We start from the raw sequence: 21,671 nt of genomic DNA, 5'->3' as shown, positions 1-21,671 counted from the left end.
ACAATACTTAAGAGATTAGTAATGGAGTTGTTGACCTTTTTTTTTTTTTAGGTGTCAGAATTTTTGTCGAGCTATTCGGACTTTACTAGTTAATATTGAAAGATTCAGCATGGGCCACATAAATTCATTCAACAGATTGGATCCAGCCCGCAGGCTATATGTTGGCCATGCCTGCTCTATACTATCTATCTTGTATTGCAAAAATTATTTATTTATTTATTTATATTGGAATCAGATTTGTGTTATAAATAAATGCTATGTTTTATACAAATTTAAATGCCTTTGTGCCCTTAATTTATTAATTTAAACTTAAAATGTCAACTAGGACATATTATACTGGTTAACTGGTTCTGCAAATTAAGTAAACAAAGTCAGAAAAAACAGTCTTTATTTATCACCTGTGTTTATTTACAGGTGATAAATAAAGACTGTTTTATGAATAATAGATAAGTCCTACTTGATGTTTTAAGTTATGTTTTATAGTTTATGCAAAGTTATTTCTAAACACTGGCAACTGGGGACTTCCCAACAAGGGGTTCTTGTTTTTCTCGAGTAGGGTCGGACTTAATGACAAATTTACTCTGTTGTGTATTCTGAAACCGTGTCTTCTTTTATCTGTTTTTATCTTCACGACTAGGTGCGTAGATAGACACAGGGCATTTTTACATCATCTTTATTCGGAATATCCTATAGGTCGATATGCATTTTGGGCATAAGCCCCTCATTTGTCTGCTACATAATAAAACATATCATGAATTTCTCATATTACAAAATGTTTATTATAATAGGTTACAACATACCACAACTTCCGGGATTTCTTGTAGGTGGTGTTGATACGTATACATTCCATTTAAAATTACTTATTTATAGTTAAAATTGTTTTACTGTTAAAATACCATTATAGTTTAAAATATATTTACACTTAAAAGTACTATTACAGTTAAGGTTTCTTGACTTAACATCAAACATCTAGCATATACTCTTGATGTTCGTGATAATGAGGTACTGTTTAATCTCGTTGGCATATTAGCATTTCTTTAAAAAACATTTATACTATAATTTAATCTTAATAATAGTAGTAATAATTAGAATCATTATTATTGCTGTTGATAATATTATTGACTTTATTATAATAATTTTAACCAATTGTCATGAATTTTAATGCTTAAACTTTTATTGATGTTATTTTTTTGGCTTTTTATTATTTCGTAACTTTCTTTAAATTTTCTTTTGTACCAATTTGTTTCTTTGTAAAATTCTCACATCATCTTTGTTTATATTACAATTGTTTATTGTACTATGCTTGTAAAACACCAAATTTATTTTTCTATGTTTCAAATCAGCAATATGTTCTTTTAGACATGTTTCTACTTTTCTTTTAGTTTCTCCTATGTAGCTTTTTGGGTTCCTACAGGTGCATGGTATTGAGTAGACTGCATTCATTGTGCTATATATTTCTTCTATCTTATTGCTTGGGTCAGGTTTGATTTTTTGTATTCTTTTTTTGCAATTTTTCATAAGTTGGAGGAAGTTTTATATTCACTTTGTTGCAATCTTTATTTATTTCTTTGAAGAAGCCTTTGATGTAAGGAAAAGCTATATATTTTATGTCTGCTTATCGGCCTATACGATATTCCAAATAAAGATGATGTAGAAATGCCTTGTGTCTATCTATGCACCTAGTTGTGAAGATAAAAACAGATGATTTTACTCGTTATTAGCATTCACAATTTTTTATACAACTTATCCCTACCCTCAAAATTAAGCTTTTTGCCATTTTATAATAGTTAAAAATATAAAACGTTTTTTAAAAAACAAATCACATATTAGAATGAAAAATGCTTTTAAAATTGCTTAAAGTAATTTGAAATCCTAGTTTTTCACTTGTTCACAGACATTGAAAACATTTCAGTAGCTCTATGAACAATTATATAATTTATTAAAATAATACTTTTGTGTATTATTAGACTTTAATAAAAATATGATATTGTTTATTATTTTAATATAATAAGTAATTTGATTATATTTATAGGTTATTACAGTATCTCATTTAGAACCATATAGTAATGGATCTTGTCACATTCATCATAACTGTCTTTCCTGCCTGAGTGATGCCGCTTGTGGTTGGTGTCAACAAACATCTGAATGTGTACGAAGGAAATTAATCGATATTCATCATCCATTTTATCACAGAGATAACAAGCATAATTACATCATTACTATTCCTGAAAATTGTCCTGTTTGTTCAGATTATATATATTGTGAAGATTGTGCAAAGGTATATAAAAACATATCTTAATTTTAATAAAATAATTTATTACATATAATGTTTGAGAAATTATACTTGCATGTTCTTTACTCATTATTTGTTAATCATTAATTAGATTATATTATGAAACTGTATATAAAATTATTACTGGTAGTTTTGAACTTTTTTGTGTATCAACTCCTTTTAAGAACCTTTTTTCCTCTGTCAATCTCTTTAAATATATATACATTATTTTTATATTTGAAGAGTTTTGAAAATTACAGTGAAACTATTTTCAAGAATTTTTAAAGGATTGTATTTACTAAATAATTAAACAATATTAAAATATTATGTATACATTTACAATATGTGTTTAATTTGCTCATCAACCCAATTGGGAAGCCCTAGTTTAAACTAATGTTTATTGCAGGATACAATTGTGAAAAATATTTTGAAGCTATTTTACTGAGTTGCACTTTTTAAAAAAGCATTTCCAATTTCAAATTTTTGTTAGTTTTTTTTTTAAGTCTTAATTCTCTAAAATTCTATTTTTAATACAGATTTTTCTATTATAGAGATTGGAATATATTTGACATATTAATTGTTGTTAAATTGTTTATAAATAATTCTTTAAGTTACATTGCATTCAGACCAGGGCTGTGGAGTCAGAGTCGTGGATTTTTGGTGTTTTAGCTGGAGTCACAGTCAGAGTCGTCAAAAAATCCGCTGACTCCAACTCTTTTTTTACTTCCCAACTTGTTATGTATATATAATATGGAAAAGTATTGGAATCATGCCAAATTTGACCCTCCAAATTTTTTTTGCAAATCTACATATTTGGAGACTGCCTGAACCTCTCAAAAAAGTCAATAAAAGGGGAAAAATTTGCGTGCATGTGTGTGTTGGCGTCTAATTTGTTTAATTTCTTTATTTTCTGTTCTGAGATATTAAACAATATCTCAGAATGGGTTAAGTTTAAGAAACAAAATGTGGCACTGTGGCTTGCATATAAAGGAGCATTAATACTATTAAAAAAATAATAATAAAACCCATCTCTACCCTCAAAGTAAGCTTTTTTGTCATTTTATAATAGTACAGTAAAACCCGTTAAGATGTTCTCGCCTAAAATGTTAGAATATATATGGGGACATGATTTAGTTCAACCACTTTGACGTTTAATAACTAACTCCTGTGTTAAACCATCTGACTCCAATTCCAACCACTCTGACCACAGAAATTATTAGACTTCAAACAGAGTGAACAAAATCATGCCCCCCACACACAGTCTGACATCCACACATATAGAAAAAAACCTCAAATCTTTTGCATATCTCAAAATTTCAAGGTGTCCTGAGTTCAAACATGTAAAAATTTGGGAGGGGTCATTTTTTGACCGAGCGCTATGCTTTCCCTCTGTTATATATAACAGCCAGAAAAGTAAAAATTATTGAATACATATTTATATATTACTTAGAGGAGTTTTTTAGCTTTGGAATAAAAAGTTTCTACATTCTATCTTTATTAGAACTCTATTTATTGAATCATTTATTCTGAGATCACGTAATGACATCAGAATTTCCAGGTCTCTTTCAGTAACATGTCTGCCCCGAGTCGGAGTCGGGTGGTAAGGAAGAGTCGGAGTCGGTAGATTTTTACATGACTCCACAGCCCTGATTCAGACTTACTCATACATTAAAATAGTATTAAAAATAAAATTGTACTATCACATGAAATAAGAATACCAGATGACTAGGATTTTAAAGAGACTAGTCTGTTTCTTTAAGTGTTACCTAGATTTGAGTCTGAGTTGATTGAAATTTTTGTAGATAGTTTGACCATATTATACTTTGTTCCTCATTATCCAGCAGCTATGTGTTAGTGGAACTGGCTGAATGTATGATGGACATTGAAAAAATAATTCTCTAAGGGCTTGTTTGGAAATGCTAACCAGTAAGATCAGTTAGACCATACATCATTAAAAAATGTTATGGTTTAAGTTTTTGGCAGTACTTTGCTTGCAATCTGCCTCACCACTCTGGAAAGCTAGTGAGCAAGGGTTATAATTTTAAGTGAGACATTTTCTGAAAGTGTAAAATTATATTTGAGCTTTGAGGAAATTTAGGATAATGCTGATATATACTAATTAATTTATTGTAATTGTCATCTTCCTGATAATTTGCTAGGTTAAGTTTATCTGAAAATTTAATCTCGTGCTAAAAAATGTATTGATGTCTGTTATTACTAATGACATTGCTCATCGTTACTATCATATACTACAGTATTTTCAAACATACCTTAATACTTTAAGTGCAAGCAGAATAAAAAGAAGACATTTTATTTTCATAAGTAAGGCTTTATATATATATTTTTAAAATTTTAACATATCAAATTAAGTATATTTATCCATTTAGAGAATATATGCAGTACTAAAAAATAATGATTATTTATTAGTTATTGTAGTTTCATTGTGATGCAGTTTGAGGAAATGAAAGAAATATTTGATATTTAAAATCTTCAAATTCTTATATGAAAACAATGTGATGAATGGTTACTATTTGTACATTACTAATATTACATATTTACATATGATATTACATCATATAAAGTCATGCTTGTTTATCTAACAATTTTTCATTTGTCTTGTTTATTTGTTAGCATTGTATTGTGTTTTGTCATTACTTGATTAACATTGTCTTTATTTCACTCAGTCTTGTTTGTGTAATTATGAATAACAGTGAGAGGAATTGAACCCAAATATTATTTTATTTTCTGCAATCATTACATTTTGTTTGATTATTTTTAATATCTTTTGGGGAGTTTGTTTTCTTAAAAGGGTGAAAAACTCTCACCCTTTATTCAAAATGAACCTATTTAAAGACACCTAATGGTTCTAACAGATAGATTTAATGTAAAAAACAACCAAATAAACGTTTTTGATCACTTCAGAGATCTTTACTGGATTAATACACCCATAAATCAAATATTATTTGAGCAGTTTTTAAAAAACAGAGCATTCTATGCACCACATGGCAATGTTCAAATTCAAAACATAAATGTGACTTACATAACAATGAAATATGATATAATAAATTTTTTAAATATGCACATGACTTTCCATAATATGATTGGAAATAGACTAGAACATTTTTTTTAAAAAGTTGTAATACACCTATTAATTAATGACTAGTGATTGAGGTCAGGAAATTTACAATGTGTTAAAGTTTTTTACCGTTGGAAGTAACCTAAGATTGCTTGCCATGTTTTCAATAGGTTAATATTTTCTTTACTATTTACTATTAGCTTAAATTTTTTATAGGTCGATCATTGTGAATGGCTGATTGAAGAAGCTCACTGTGGTCGTAGAGGTAGATTTGAAGATGCCGTCAGACATCAAGATCTTTGTCCCACTCCCTGTCATTTGTAAGTTATTTTATTTAGCATATTTTGAAATGTCTGTTTTGGTTTAAAGATTATGTTTAATTTTTTTATGTTAGGCGTTTTAATTGCACTTCGTGTCTTGGAGATCCAGGCCGCTGTGCATGGTGTGAAGAAACTCGCAGCTGTTTTCTGTTTGCCACATATACAACATCTTTTATGTTTGGTCGTTGTCGGGAATGGGTTGACGAGGATCGCAGTGCACCTAGGTAATAAAAGTAAATTATGTAAATATATATTTAATTCTTAACTATAAGTAGTGTTCTTTTCAATATGTTAAAAGTATTGATTTTTAACATTCATAGTGGTGTCACCACACCTGGTGCACAATGTAGAGATTGTAGTCGACATGCAGACTGCAAATCCTGTTTAAAAGATTTATCATGTGGCTGGTGTGGAAATACACTTAATCCAACTAATGGAGTTTGTGTACAAGGAGATTTTTCTGGTCCTCATTCAGGTCAGTCAAAATTGATTTTTTTTTTTTTTCAAAATAAAAATATTTAGAAACAACTATTTGTATTCTGAGATTCTGAGCTTTTAAGCTGAAATACTGTTTTCATTTACTTAAATATGCTGCTAATACCTTGCCCTTATTGGACAGTTGCAATTGCTATCTGTTTGTTTTTTTTCTTCTTAGAATTTTAAGTAATTTGTGATACATTACATTTTTTATGTTAAAATTTGCATCTTTTATTGAATTTTAATTTTTACAATTAAATAGTAGTAAGCAAGTGAAAACGTACTGTTTTCTTCTGACTACACCAGCTTTATTTTTTCTGTTGTTATTGTAGCGTCTCTCCAGATTGGCAATTAGACGCTCCTGTATTGGAACTAGCCTAGTATTTTCTCTTGCCAATACGTCAGGGCCCATAACGAATAACAAGTTTTCGGTTTTTTTCTGTAAGTGTGAAGAGCTCATTGAGACTGAAAACTCTTTATTCCTTATGGGCCCTGACATATTGGCAAGAGAAGATACTAGGCTAATTCTGTTATTCTTTTAACAATTTATCAGCTTTTGTACAAGTTTTTTTCCTTGAAACTCTTTACTTGGTATTTGCCATTAACAGTACTACTACAGTATAAGTTAAAGAAGAGCTAATACATGGTTGAAATAAAATAGTGACTCAAACTAAGTTCTGTAAAGAAATTATACACATACTTGAAATTTGGTTATAACTTTACTCAATGTTTATTTATACCAATTTAACAATTAATTAGCTCATTATTATAAATAACTACATACAAATATATCATATTCATAAGTAAAAAATATTCAAATTTCTGAGTGATTGAATTAATATAAAAATTACAACCAAATTCACTGTAAAATAATTATTCATACAGTGTGTGTATTACATCATATAATTAAATGTACTTCATAAACAATATGTATTGAAATGCACATCATTTACCTGCTTCCCATAATAATTGTATCATTCTGACTTAAGTTTTTACAAACTCCATGAAGAAAAGAACTGAGCAAAAAGTGAGAAAAATCTTTTCGTACTATAGACAAGGAAAATCTTATAGACAGATTGCAACACTCTGAAAAGATCTATTGGTGCAATTCATAATGTTATTAAAAAGGTGATCAATATGGGATAAATAAAGAATCTGGTCAGAAACAAACTCTGTTAAGTGAACTGAACTGTAAGAGCCGCCGCAAACTACAGGAAGCAAGAGCTAGTGTACGCTCAGTCACACTCTCGCAAAGCGCTGCCTTTTTTCTCATGAGGCTACAAGCCATTTTTGCTTGGTAAACTACATGGGCACGAAGCAGCCACAAACTACACAACGTTTGCTTGCGTAAAAGTGCTGCAACATAGGAGATTAGTCACTAGTGTTGCCACCAGGCCAGTTATTAAATTCATGGTTCGAATTAATTACAAGTGATGTTGATTCCATGGTCAGAAGCTAAAAGCTCTCTTAATTGTGTTAGTGTTGAAATCCCTCTGGGTCTTTTTGTAGTAGTCCACATGACTTGGATTCCACAGATGTGGATTGGCTATAGAACAAAGATTTAATTATAATCTATACAGTGGGTGATCAGTTAGGATTGCAAACAAATCAGATAACGAATACTTTCATGAAAGCTTTTTATGATCGGACAACAAACATTTTACTGAACAAACATAAAAAGAAGCAACAGAAAATAATGAATACCAATTGATTTTCCCTTGTCTTCAGGTAACAATTCAAAATCTTTTGGAGCACAGGAGATGTCAACATCGACGCTCAACCCAATACTGATCAGTAGTATGGTGTGAAATCCGTGAATTTAACGCAGCTATCGAAAAAAATGTAAACAACTCCGATAGAAAAACACTCCTGGCGAGAATTAGATCAGAGGTCACACTTTGTTATAACAATTAGATGGGAAAGTTGACACATAGGTGTCAAGAATGCACTGTTATTGTCAATATGTGATGATCATGTGACTCCTTTCCCATGACAACTGAATAAAAGCTCGAGCCTTGGTAGCTCAGCGCACATCCACACACAGAAGTGATTTCTGTACTTGTGTCAATCTCCGTGCAAAGAAATTGGATCCCGTCGGAGAAGACACCGGACAGAAGACACCAAGGACTACTACCTCTTCCATACAGAAGATGCACTAACTCGCCATTACTCTGAGAGGTATTTAGGGGATTTAGAACTTGTAAAATCACTCTCTCTCTCTTGCCCTAAAGTTAGTCAAGCAACCTAGATGAGATTAGTCGCCCATTTTATGTAAATAGTATAGCACAGGGGTCGGAATTAGCGGCTCGCAAACCGCATGCAGCTCTTTGCATAGACGTTTGTGGCTCTTCGAACATAAACTCCAATTTTACCTCGCCTCATTTCACCGCAGCCTTATAACTTATGAATTTATGAGATAGAGCTGCCGAACAAACTTCAACTCGTACGGCGTACTCTCTACCACTCTTTAGTCTGTTCACACATGACCACACTTGTGTTGATCAACATGAGTCGCATGCGAGTGGCAACATTTGAAGCATATCTATATATACATAACCCATTGAATGCGTGTCCATCCGTGTAACGTTATGCCAAAATCGGCCACTAGAGGCACCCCTGTCGTGTGTCGTATTTTGCACATTTAAATTAACAGTATAAATTATTATTATTCATTTGGCCAAAAACAATATAAATAATTTAGTATATTTGTAATAGGAGTTTATTATTGTCATGGAATGCCTGTAACGCGCACCAGGGAGACGCCCCCTAGTAGGCGTTATATATGCGGCTCTCTGGTACTTTTGTTATACTGTTTCCATGACAATTTGGCTCTTCTCACTTGACAAACTGCCGACCCCTGGTATAGCATAACCCCATTTAACCTTAGTTTTATTATCGCCTCCTGTAACTTAGATGAGTTATTCAATAAATGCTTTGTTTATTTGTTAAACCTGTCTCCTGTCATTGAAAGGATGCCTCCCGGCTTACTGATGCACTCTCCACTCAATTTTGCCCTCCTAGCCATCTGATGACTCCAAGACTTGGTTTTACCAATCTGTGCAGTGTAAGTGGTCAGGAGGGATTAACCCCTGGCCCTCTGCTTGTCTCACAATAATATTCCTCCAAATTTTGAAACCTTGTAATTCCAGCTTTTTCTTTACCTTTCTGAGAAATAACTTTTTATAATATTCGTGAGACTGTCGGACAGGCACTTGTTAAGTTTTGCATCAGGGTTTATTTACAAAAGGTGAAAGTTTAACTGTTCCATCAGATATTCGTTAACGTTTTAATACCGAATTTTGAATTTCATCCAGGCTTTGCTTCTAAATAATTTTTTGTGGGCTAATTGATTTCTATTCTCTGAATTTTTGTAAGTGTTTTTCTGAACTTTTTATTTAAAAAAGAAACTGATAATATTATGGAGCCTAAAAAGAGGAGTGTCAAGAACTGTGCTCACCATAGAAACCAAGTAAAAGATAATAGCAAAGGTAGAAAGTGGGCACAAGATGTCTGATGTTTCTAGGCAGTACGGCTTGAACAGGTCTACAGTAGGCACAATCTTAGCTATGAAAGATATATCAAGAAGTCTCAAGCTGCTAATGGAGTAATTAAAATCAGATCTAAGAAATAAAGAGCATTTTAGAGCTCATAATGGAACCTGAAACTGATTTGATGACAGAAGAACTCTCAAATGAAGAATACCAAGAACTCAGCAAGATGTGTTTTCTTGTGAAAAAGAGGAAGACAAAGGAGGACCAATGTCAACATCTGCTACTAAAAATCTTTTGAAGAAATGGGAGGATGTCAGAACAATTATCATCTAAGTGGCATCCAAACCAGAATAAGGTTAAAGGGGTTGGGGATCTCTGCAATTACAATACTATTANGAAATTAATCGATATTCATCATCCATTTTATCACAGAGATAACAAGCATAATTACATCATTACTATTCCTGAAAATTGTCCTGTTTGTTCAGATTATATATATTGTGAAGATTGTGCAAAGGTATATAAAAACATATCTTAATTTTAATAAAATAATTTATTACATATAATGTTTGAGAAATTATACTTGCATGTTCTTTACTCATTATTTGTTAATCATTAATTAGATTATATTATGAAACTGTATATAAAATTATTACTGGTAGTTTTGAACTTTTTTGTGTATCAACTCCTTTTAAGAACCTTTTTTCCTCTGTCAATCTCTTTAAATATATATACATTATTTTTATATTTGAAGAGTTTTGAAAATTACAGTGAAACTATTTTCAAGAATTTTTAAAGGATTGTATTTACTAAATAATTAAACAATATTAAAATATTATGTATACATTTACAATATGTGTTTAATTTGCTCATCAACCCAATTGGGAAGCCCTAGTTTAAACTAATGTTTATTGCAGGATACAATTGTGAAAAATATTTTGAAGCTATTTTACTGAGTTGCACTTTTTAAAAAAGCATTTCCAATTTCAAATTTTTGTTAGTTTTTTTTTTAAGTCTTAATTCTCTAAAATTCTATTTTTAATACAGATTTTTCTATTATAGAGATTGGAATATATTTGACATATTAATTGTTGTTAAATTGTTTATAAATAATTCTTTAAGTTACATTGCATTCAGACCAGGGCTGTGGAGTCAGAGTCGTGGATTTTTGGTGTTTTAGCTGGAGTCACAGTCAGAGTCGTCAAAAAATCCGCTGACTCCAACTCTTTTTTTACTTCCCAACTTGTTATGTATATATAATATGGAAAAGTATTGGAATCATGCCAAATTTGACCCTCCAAATTTTTTTTGCAAATCTACATATTTGGAGACTGCCTGAACCTCTCAAAAAAGTCAATAAAAGGGGAAAAATTTGCGTGCATGTGTGTGTTGGCGTCTAATTTGTTTAATTTCTTTATTTTCTGTTCTGAGATATTAAACAATATCTCAGAATGGGTTAAGTTTAAGAAACAAAATGTGGCACTGTGGCTTGCATATAAAGGAGCATTAATACTATTAAAAAAATAATAATAAAACCCATCTCTACCCTCAAAGTAAGCTTTTTTGTCATTTTATAATAGTACAGTAAAACCCGTTAAGATGTTCTCGCCTAAAATGTTAGAATATATATGGGGACATGATTTAGTTCAACCACTTTGACGTTTAATAACTAACTCCTGTGTTAAACCATCTGACTCCAATTCCAACCACTCTGACCACAGAAATTATTAGACTTCAAACAGAGTGAACAAAATCATGCCCCCCACACACAGTCTGACATCCACACATATAGAAAAAAACCTCAAATCTTTTGCATATCTCAAAATTTCAAGGTGTCCTGAGTTCAAACATGTAAAAATTTGGGAGGGGTCATTTTTTGACCGAGCGCTATGCTTTCCCTCTGTTATATATAACAGCCGGAAAAGTAAAAATTATTGAATACATATTTATATATTACTTAGAGGAGTTTTTTAGCTTTGGAATAAAAAGTTTCTACATTCTATCTTTATTAGAACTCTATTTATTGAATCATTTATTCTGAGATCACGTAATGACATCAGAATTTCCAGGTCTCTTTCAGTAACATGTCTGCCCCGAGTCGGAGTCGGGTGGTAAGGAAGAGTCGGAGTCGGTAGATTTTTACATGACTCCACAGCCCTGATTCAGACTTACTCATACATTAAAATAGTATTAAAAATAAAATTGTACTATCACATGAAATAAGAATACCAGATGACTAGGATTTTAAAGAGACTAGTCTGTTTCTTTAAGTGTTACCTAGATTTGAGTCTGAGTTGATTGAAATTTTTGTAGATAGTTTGACCATATTATACTTTGTTCCTCATTATCCAGCAGCTATGTGTTAGTGGAACTGGCTGAATGTATGATGGACATTGAAAAAATAATTCTCTAAGGGCTTGTTTGGAAATGCTAACCAGTAAGATCAGTTAGACCATACATCATTAAAAAATGTTATGGTTTAAGTTTTTGGCAGTACTTTGCTTGCAATCTGCCTCACCACTCTGGAAAGCTAGTGAGCAAGGGTTATAATTTTAAGTGAGACATTTTCTGAAAGTGTAAAATTATATTTGAGCTTTGAGGAAATTTAGGATAATGCTGATATATACTAATTAATTTATTGTAATTGTCATCTTCCTGATAATTTGCTAGGTTAAGTTTATCTGAAAATTTAATCTCGTGCTAAAAAATGTATTGATGTCTGTTATTACTAATGACATTGCTCATCGTTACTATCATATACTACAGTATTTTCAAACATACCTTAATACTTTAAGTGCAAGCAGAATAAAAAGAAGACATTTTATTTTCATAAGTAAGGCTTTATATATATATTTTTAAAATTTTAACATATCAAATTAAGTATATTTATCCATTTAGAGAATATATGCAGTACTAAAAAATAATGATTATTTATTAGTTATTCTAATTTCATTGTGATGCAGTTTGAGGAAATGAAAGAAATATTTGATATTTAAAATCTTCAAATTCTTATATGAAAACAATGTGATGAATGGTTACTATTTGTACATTACTAATATTACATATTTACATATGATATTACATCATATAAAGTCATGCTTGTTTATCTAACAATTTTTCATTTGTCTTGTTTATTTGTTAGCATTGTATTGTGTTTTGTCATTACTTGATTAACATTGTCTTTATTTCACTCAGTCTTGTTTGTGTAATTATGAATAACAGTGAGAGGAATTGAACCCAAATATTATTTTATTTTCTGCAATCATTACATTTTGTTTGATTATTTTTAATATCTTTTGGGGAGTTTGTTTTCTTAAAAGGGTGAAAAACTCTCACCCTTTATTCAAAATGAACCTATTTAAAGACACCTAATGGTTCTAACAGATAGATTTAATGTAAAAAACAACCAAATAAACGTTTTTGATCACTTCAGAGATCTTTACTGGATTAATACACCCATAAATCAAATATTATTTGAGCAGTTTTTAAAAAACAGAGCATTCTATGCACCACATGGCAATGTTCAAATTCAAAACATAAATGTGACTTACATAACAATGAAATATGATATAATAAATTTTTTAAATATGCACATGACTTTCCATAATATGATTGGAAATAGACTAGAACATTTTTTTTAAAAAGTTGTAATACACCTATTAATTAATGACTAGTGATTGAGGTCAGGAAATTTACAATGTGTTAAAGTTTTTTACCGTTGGAAGTAACCTAAGATTGCTTGCCATGTTTTCAATAGGTTAATATTTTCTTTACTATTTACTATTAGCTTAAATTTTTTATAGGTCGATCATTGTGAATGGCTGATTGAAGAAGCTCACTGTGGTCGTAGAGGTAGATTTGAAGATGCCGTCAGACATCAAGATCTTTGTCCCACTCCCTGTCATTTGTAAGTTATTTTATTTAGCATATTTTGAAATGTCTGTTTTGGTTTAAAGATTATGTTTAATTTTTTTATGTTAGGCGTTTTAATTGCACTTCGTGTCTTGGAGATCCAGGCCGCTGTGCATGGTGTGAAGAAACTCGCAGCTGTTTTCTGTTTGCCACATATACAACATCTTTTATGTTTGGTCGTTGTCGGGAATGGGTTGACGAGGATCGCAGTGCACCTAGGTAATAAAAGTAAATTATGTAAATATATATTTAATTCTTAACTATAAGTAGTGTTCTTTTCAATATGTTAAAAGTATTGATTTTTAACATTCATAGTGGTGTCACCACACCTGGTGCACAATGTAGAGATTGTAGTCGACATGCAGACTGCAAATCCTGTTTAAAAGATTTATCATGTGGCTGGTGTGGAAATACACTTAATCCAACTAATGGAGTTTGTGTACAAGGAGATTTTTCTGGTCCTCATTCAGGTCAGTCAAAATTGATTTTTTTTTTTTTTCAAAATAAAAATATTTAGAAACAACTATTTGTATTCTGAGATTCTGAGCTTTTAAGCTGAAATACTGTTTTCATTTACTTAAATATGCTGCTAATACCTTGCCCTTATTGGACAGTTGCAATTGCTATCTGTTTGTTTTTTTTCTTCTTAGAATTTTAAGTAATTTGTGATACATTACATTTTTTATGTTAAAATTTGCATCTTTTATTGAATTTTAATTTTTACAATTAAATAGTAGTAAGCAAGTGAAAACGTACTGTTTTCTTCTGACTACACCAGCTTTATTTTTTCTGTTGTTATTGTAGCGTCTCTCCAGATTGGCAATTAGACGCTCCTGTATTGGAACTAGCCTAGTATTTTCTCTTGCCAATACGTCAGGGCCCATAACGAATAACAAGTTTTCGGTTTTTTTCTGTAAGTGTGAAGAGCTCATTGAGACTGAAAACTCTTTATTCCTTATGGGCCCTGACATATTGGCAAGAGAAGATACTAGGCTAATTCTGTTATTCTTTTAACAATTTATCAGCTTTTGTACAAGTTTTTTTCCTTGAAACTCTTTACTTGGTATTTGCCATTAACAGTACTACTACAGTATAAGTTAAAGAAGAGCTAATACATGGTTGAAATAAAATAGTGACTCAAACTAAGTTCTGTAAAGAAATTATACACATACTTGAAATTTGGTTATAACTTTACTCAATGTTTATTTATACCAATTTAACAATTAATTAGCTCATTATTATAAATAACTACATACAAATATATCATATTCATAAGTAAAAAATATTCAAATTTCTGAGTGATTGAATTAATATAAAAATTACAACCAAATTCACTGTAAAATAATTATTCATACAGTGTGTGTATTACATCATATAATTAAATGTACTTCATAAACAATATGTATTGAAATGCACATCATTTACCTGCTTCCCATAATAATTGTATCATTCTGACTTAAGTTTTTACAAACTCCATGAAGAAAAGAACTGAGCAAAAAGTGAGAAAAATCTTTTCGTACTATAGACAAGGAAAATCTTATAGACAGATTGCAACACTCTGAAAAGATCTATTGGTGCAATTCATAATGTTATTAAAAAGGTGATCAATATGGGATAAATAAAGAATCTGGTCAGAAACAAACTCTGTTAAGTGAACTGAACTGTAAGAGCCGCCGCAAACTACAGGAAGCAAGAGCTAGTGTACGCTCAGTCACACTCTCGCAAAGCGCTGCCTTTTTTCTCATGAGGCTACAAGCCATTTTTGCTTGGTAAACTACATGGGCACGAAGCAGCCACAAACTACACAACGTTTGCTTGCGTAAAAGTGCTGCAACATAGGAGATTAGTCACTAGTGTTGCCACCAGGCCAGTTATTAAATTCATGGTTCGAATTAATTACAAGTGATGTTGATTCCATGGTCAGAAGCTAAAAGCTCTCTTAATTGTGTTAGTGTTGAAATCCCTCTGGGTCTTTTTGTAGTAGTCCACATGACTTGGATTCCACAGATGTGGATTGGCTATAGAACAAAGATTTAATTATAATCTATACAGTGGGTGATCAGTTAGGATTGCAAACAAATCAGATAACGAATACTTTCATGAAAGCTTTTTATGATCGGACAACAAACATTTTACTGAACAAACATAAAAAGAAGCAACAGAAAATAATGAATACCAATTGATTTTCCCTTGTCTTCAGGTAACAATTCAAAATCTTTTGGAGCACAGGAGATGTCAACATCGACGCTCAACCCAATACTGATCAGTAGTATGGTGTGAAATCCGTGAATTTAACGCAGCTATCGAAAAAAATGTAAACAACTCCGATAGAAAAACACTCCTGGCGAGAATTAGATCAGAGGTCACACTTTGTTATAACAATTAGATGGGAAAGTTGACACATAGGTGTCAAGAATGCACTGTTATTGTCAATATGTGATGATCATGTGACTCCTTTCCCATGACAACTGAATAAAAGCTCGAGCCTTGGTAGCTCAGCGCACATCCACACACAGAAGTGATTTCTGTACTTGTGCCAGTCAATCTCCGTGCAAAGAAATTGGATCCCGTCGGAGAAGACACCGGACAGAAGACACCAAGGACTACTACCTCTTCCATACAGAAGATGCACTAACTCGCTATTACTCTGAGAGGTATTTAGGGGATTTAGAACTTGTAAAATCACTCTCTCTCTCTCGCCCTAAAGTTAGTCAAGCAACCTAGATGAGATTAGTCGCCCATTTTATGTAAATAGTATAGCACAGGGGTCGGAATTAGCGGCTCGCAAACTGCATGCAGCTCTTTGCATAGACGTTTGTGGCTCTTCGAACATAAACTCCAATTTTACCTCGCCTCATTTCACCGCAGCCTTATAACTTATGAATTTATGAGATAGAGCTGCCGAACAAACTTCAACTCGTACGGCGTACTCTCTACCACTCTTTAGTCTGTTCACACATGACCACACTTGTGTTGATCAACATGAGTCGCATGCGAGTGGCAACATTTGAAGCATATCTATATATACATAACCCATTGAATGCGTGTCCATCCGTGTAACGTTATGCCAAAATCGGCCACTAGAGGCACCCCTGTCGTGTGTCGTATTTTGCACATTTAAATTAACAGTATAAATTATTATTATTCATTTGGCCAAAAACAATATAAATAATTTAGTATATTTGTAATAGGAGTTTATTATTGTCATGGAATGCCTGTAACGCGCACCAGGGAGACGCCCCCTAGTAGGCGTTATATATGCGGCTCTCTGGTACTTTTGTTATACTGTTTCCATGACAATTTGGCTCTTCTCACTTGACAAACTGCCGACCCCTGGTATAGCATAACCCCATTTAACCTTAGTTTTATTATCGCCTCCTGTAACTTAGATGAGTTATTCAATAAATGCTTTGTTTATTTGTTAAACCTGTCTCCTGTCATTGAAAGGATGCCTCCCGGCTTACTGATGCACTCTCCACTCAATTTTGCCCTCCTAGCCATCTGATGACTCCAAGACTTGGTTTTACCAATCTGTGCAGTGTAAGTGGTCAGGAGGGATTAACCCCTGGCCCTCTGCTTGTCTCACAATAATATTCCTCCAAATTTTGAAACCTTGTAATTCCAGCTTTTTCTTTACCTTTCTGAGAAATAACTTTTTATAATATTCGTGAGACTGTCGGACAGGCACTTGTTAAGTTTTGCATCAGGGTTTATTTACAAAAGGTGAAAGTTTAACTGTTCCATCAGATATTCGTTAACGTTTTAATACCGAATTTTGAATTTCATCCAGGCCTTGCTTCTAAATAATTTTTTGTGGGCTAATTGATTTCTATTCTCTGAATTTTTGTAAGTGTTTTTCTGAACTTTTTATTTAAAAAAGAAACTGATAATATTATGGAGCCTAAAAAGAGGAGTGTCAAGAACTGTGCTCACCATAGAAACCAAGTAAAAGATAATAGCAAAGGTAGAAAGTGGGCACAAGATGTCTGATGTTTCTAGGCAGTACGGCTTGAACAGGTCTACAGTAGGCACAATCTTAGCTATGAAAGATATATCAAGAAGTCTCAAGCTGCTAATGGAGTAATTAAAATCAGATCTAAGAAATAAAGAGCATTTTAGAGCTCATAATGGAACCTGAAACTGATTTGATGACAGAAGAACTCTCAAATGAAGAATACCAAGAACTCAGCAAGATGTGTTTTCTTGTGAAAAAGAGGAAGACAAAGGAGGACCAATGTCAACATCTGCTACTAAAAATCTTTTGAAGAAATGGGAGGATGTCAGAACAATTATCATCTAAGTGGCATCCAAACCAGAATAAGGTTAAAGGGGTTGGGGATCTCTGCAATTACAATACTATTAATTACTTCCATAAAATCTTGAAGAAAAGAGAAAAGCAATCGACATTGGACAGAATCTTTAACCCCCACAAATGGAAAAAACATGACTAATAAAAATGCAAGACTGCATATATATGTTTTTTACTATTACATATAAATAAACGTAGTAAAGTGTATATTTTTCATTTTTTGGAGTCTCTGGAATGAATTAATCAAATTCCCATAAAAACCTATGGTAAATTGATAATCAGTTAACTAACAATTCGGATAACGAACAAAGTCTTGGATCAGATTATGTTCATTAACCGATCACCCACTGTACTTGTAATCAGTCAGTTTTCGTTCTGAACTTGGAAACAGCATGGGAAAAACATGCCTACTAACTAGCTGAAAATATTTATGTACAATGTTTATACTATTTCCTTTTCAATACTGTACTGATGTACATGTACATTTTTTTTTTCATTTGATGATCATCATTTCCCCTTTCGGGGATCAGAATCATCCTTGTCCCATTTTCACATCACAAGGAGGACGTTTCGTTTATTAAAATTAACATTATTACAAATTGACATTAAGTACATAGAGTAAAAAGTTATAAAATACATAAATAACACTGTACAGCCTGCTTGTCTAACTTGACAAGCATGTGCCGGAAGCTTTCCGGTCAATAGGTGGTGAAGAGGACTTTCTCCATCACCTTTACAAAAGTGTCCTTCTCACGAAGGTCCTGAGGTCATGTTTGAGGCACTTATCTCTGATGAGGTTATAGAGTTGTAGGTCATTATTTCCAGTGTTTAAATGATGAAGACTTAGAATTTCTGTCCTTTCTTTATCATACTTGTAACAGTTAAGTAATAGATGACTTATGTCTTGAATGCCGCTACCACAATCGCATACTTCTGATTGCCTTTTACCGATTTTCTTTAAGTATGAGTAGCAATTCCCGTGGCCTGTATATAGTTGACAATTGATGTGATCCATAGGGAGCCAATTGAGTTCTTTGACTCGTTCTTCCACGCTTGGTATTAACCAAAACATGTGTCTTCCTTTCTGAGAGTATGACCATCTGTCTTGCCACTCTGCGATGGTTTCGTCTCTGATTAGTCTCTTTATCCCCAAAATGGGGATCCTGCCTTGAGTCATGTCAGTCATGTGTGCCGCCTCCTTAGCTAGGAGGTCTGCTCTCTCGTTCCCAAATATGCCACTATGGGCCTTTATCCATTTCATTTTGATGTTAATTTTACTTTGATTTATTATTTGTTTAATATTTAAAGCTGTTGCATTAGTATCAGCAAATTGTTGTAGAGTATCTAAAGCAGATCTGCTATCTGTATTTATTATGATTTGATCAGACGCGTGGGTTCTTGTTACCCACATAATTGCTCTTTCGATAGCATAGAGCTCAGCTTGAAAAACCGAGCATGAGTCCATTAATCTATATTGTTTAGTATGAATTTCAGCGTCATTCTGCATTGCCATAAAAGCAGCTCCAACGTGGTTATCCACTCTCGAGCCGTCTGTGAATATTTCGATCGAGCCTTTTTCCCTCTCCTCTGCAATGTGTATGGCTTTTCGATCATACGGCATAGATAGCATAGCTACTTCGGGCACTAGATCAATATCTTTATCAGAGTATTCTTGTCCTGCAATTTGAATGTTGTTACGTCTTCTGCAGAGGTATAATTTTGCCTTCTCTTTTAGTATCAAGTCAATGGGTGGTGTTCCAGCCACCACTTGAAGAGCATCTGTCGATGTGGTTTGGTATGCTTTTGTCAGTCGTAAAAGTGCACACCATGTACATGTACATTCGACCCCCCTATAACACTGTTGATTATTCCATTTTATATGAATTCCATGTTGTATGAGTCACTTAGATTTTACAAATATGTGTGCCGGGCTGTGAACGGCTCATGTATTTGTAAAATCTAAGTGTCTCGTACAACATGGAATTCATATAAAACGGAATAATCAACAGTGTTATAGGGGAGGTCAACTGTATTAATCATGTAATTTACTTACATTGATAAAATTCTAATATTTCTTTTTCGATGCTTGACAACATGTTCATGCAGTCATCCATTTTCCCCGCTCTCTCTTGCTAGCGTGTGACTGCTCTATCTGTTGAATTCTGTCAACAGCAAGCGTATGCTCACATCACTGTGCTAGAAAAGGAAAAACCACAGAGCGGCCATGAAGAAAGAGGCAGAGCCTTTGATGTCATTGGATGTGCTGGTGCATGTTTGCTAGTGTTTTGCTCTCACAAAGCACTAGTTTGCAGCGGCTCTAAGAAGTAAATTGTAATATTTTTTTCTGAGAATATGCTTAAAATTTCAATATCCCTAAATTTAGTTTAGAACATCTCAAGATCAGTACAAAATATTTTTTAAATATACTGCACTAACCTTATAATACTTTGCAGTTATTTTTGAAATGTAACACACATGTTTTTGGTCCATCCTAGGATCTTCTTCAGGTGGAGTTCTAGAAAAAGTTTCTAGAAAGTTAATGTGGTACAGTTAGTGCGATATATTTATATTAATGCTTAGTTTATTGGATGGATTTTATTGGAATGTCCAAACCGGCTAAAATATATAGGAAACTTGTTCTAGCCCTAACAAGGGTTAGTGTTAAACTTGAGAACTAGAGAATATCAAGTATATCCAATGTCTATCTTTTATATCAGATTACTTCCTGGATGTGAATTTTTACTACATAAGTTATGATTCATATGCCACGCAGAAAGCAATTAGAACAACGCATAGACTATGGTATTCGAAACTTAATAATCTAATTAAATTTGAAGATCACCTATATGAATAAGAACATAATAGCTTAATAGAGGCTAACAACAGGGTTATAACTATACAAGGGAGGCTAGTGGAGAAACTAAAATGTAGATATAAGAAAAAATTGAGTTGGATCTTCAGGTTCCAGAAACCAAACAATGAAGATTGGTGGACAAGCCCCAATAGTCTGCTGGGATGGAATTAACCCTTCAGAATATATTAAGATAGTACTTCAAAAAGGACCGATGTTTGTGCCAGGAATCTGTAAACTAACACTAGAAACCATCATGCCAGAAATTGAAACCCTCATACTCAACCTGAACAAAACCCAAAAAGAATACTTCAGATGGAAAGCATATTTCCAAATGAAACAATATAACCTAAAGAAGCACTACAAGGAAGCAGAATATTAGAAAGCTTTAAATAAGAGCAGAAAATGGCTGTGGGAAAATAACATCACTCTTCTAAATGCTGACAAAAATAAAGCTGTGGTGTTGATGAAGAGAGATTCTTATACCATCATCTTACAGAAATATATACAGGACACAGAGTGTGAGGAGATAGGAAAAGACTTCGTTGATAAGAACCAATCGATAGTCCACAGGTTTACACATACCCATCTCAGAAGAAAGTTATGGCTACACAATGCAACAATAGCCTCACCAGCAGTCCCCAGTCTCTTTGCCCATGCCAAAACACTTAAACGGAATGTGTGAGGCTCTGGACAGGTCCAAACCCTCACTGAAATCACATTAAAATAACAATTTTTTTTTTTGAAAGAAAAAGAGAAAAGTTAAAAATTGTTTTTTTTTTTTTTATGAAAATGAGATGCAAACTTTTAAACCATAGGTGAGTGTAAGCCCATCAACCATTTCTGATTGAGGATCAAATTGAACTTCAGTTTTGACCTCTCCCACAATCTAAGTTGAGATCTCATTACACATAATAATGAGTGGTCAATCACTTGGAAAGCGAGAATGAGAAAAGCGACCAA

The 21,671-nt window shown here is 32.7% G+C and overlaps 1 protein-coding gene across 1 annotated transcript in view; it reads left to right on the top strand.

The window, feature by feature from the left end:
- LOC111612543 (multiple epidermal growth factor-like domains protein 8) overlaps positions 1 to 21,671 on the top strand; it is a 136,763-nt gene that overhangs the window by 41,926 nt on the left and 73,166 nt on the right. The window contains exons 10-17 of the mRNA XM_023353773.1: positions 2,033 to 2,278; positions 5,565 to 5,668; positions 5,743 to 5,892; positions 5,989 to 6,143; positions 10,035 to 10,153; positions 13,440 to 13,543; positions 13,618 to 13,767; positions 13,864 to 14,018. Coding sequence (XP_023209541.1) covers positions 2,033 to 2,278; positions 5,565 to 5,668; positions 5,743 to 5,892; positions 5,989 to 6,143; positions 10,035 to 10,153; positions 13,440 to 13,543; positions 13,618 to 13,767; positions 13,864 to 14,018 — 1,183 coding nt within the window. The remainder of the gene's footprint in view (positions 1 to 2,032; positions 2,279 to 5,564; positions 5,669 to 5,742; positions 5,893 to 5,988; positions 6,144 to 10,034; positions 10,154 to 13,439; positions 13,544 to 13,617; positions 13,768 to 13,863; positions 14,019 to 21,671) is intronic.

Source organism: Centruroides sculpturatus, unplaced genomic scaffold (assembly GCF_000671375.1).
Source record: "Centruroides sculpturatus isolate CEXI.00-Female unplaced genomic scaffold, Cexi_2.0 scaffold1680, whole genome shotgun sequence".
NCBI classification, from domain to species: domain Eukaryota; kingdom Metazoa; phylum Arthropoda; class Arachnida; order Scorpiones; family Buthidae; genus Centruroides; species Centruroides sculpturatus.
Note: the sequence above shows the minus strand (reverse complement) of the source record. Positions and strands in the feature narration are given on the sequence as shown.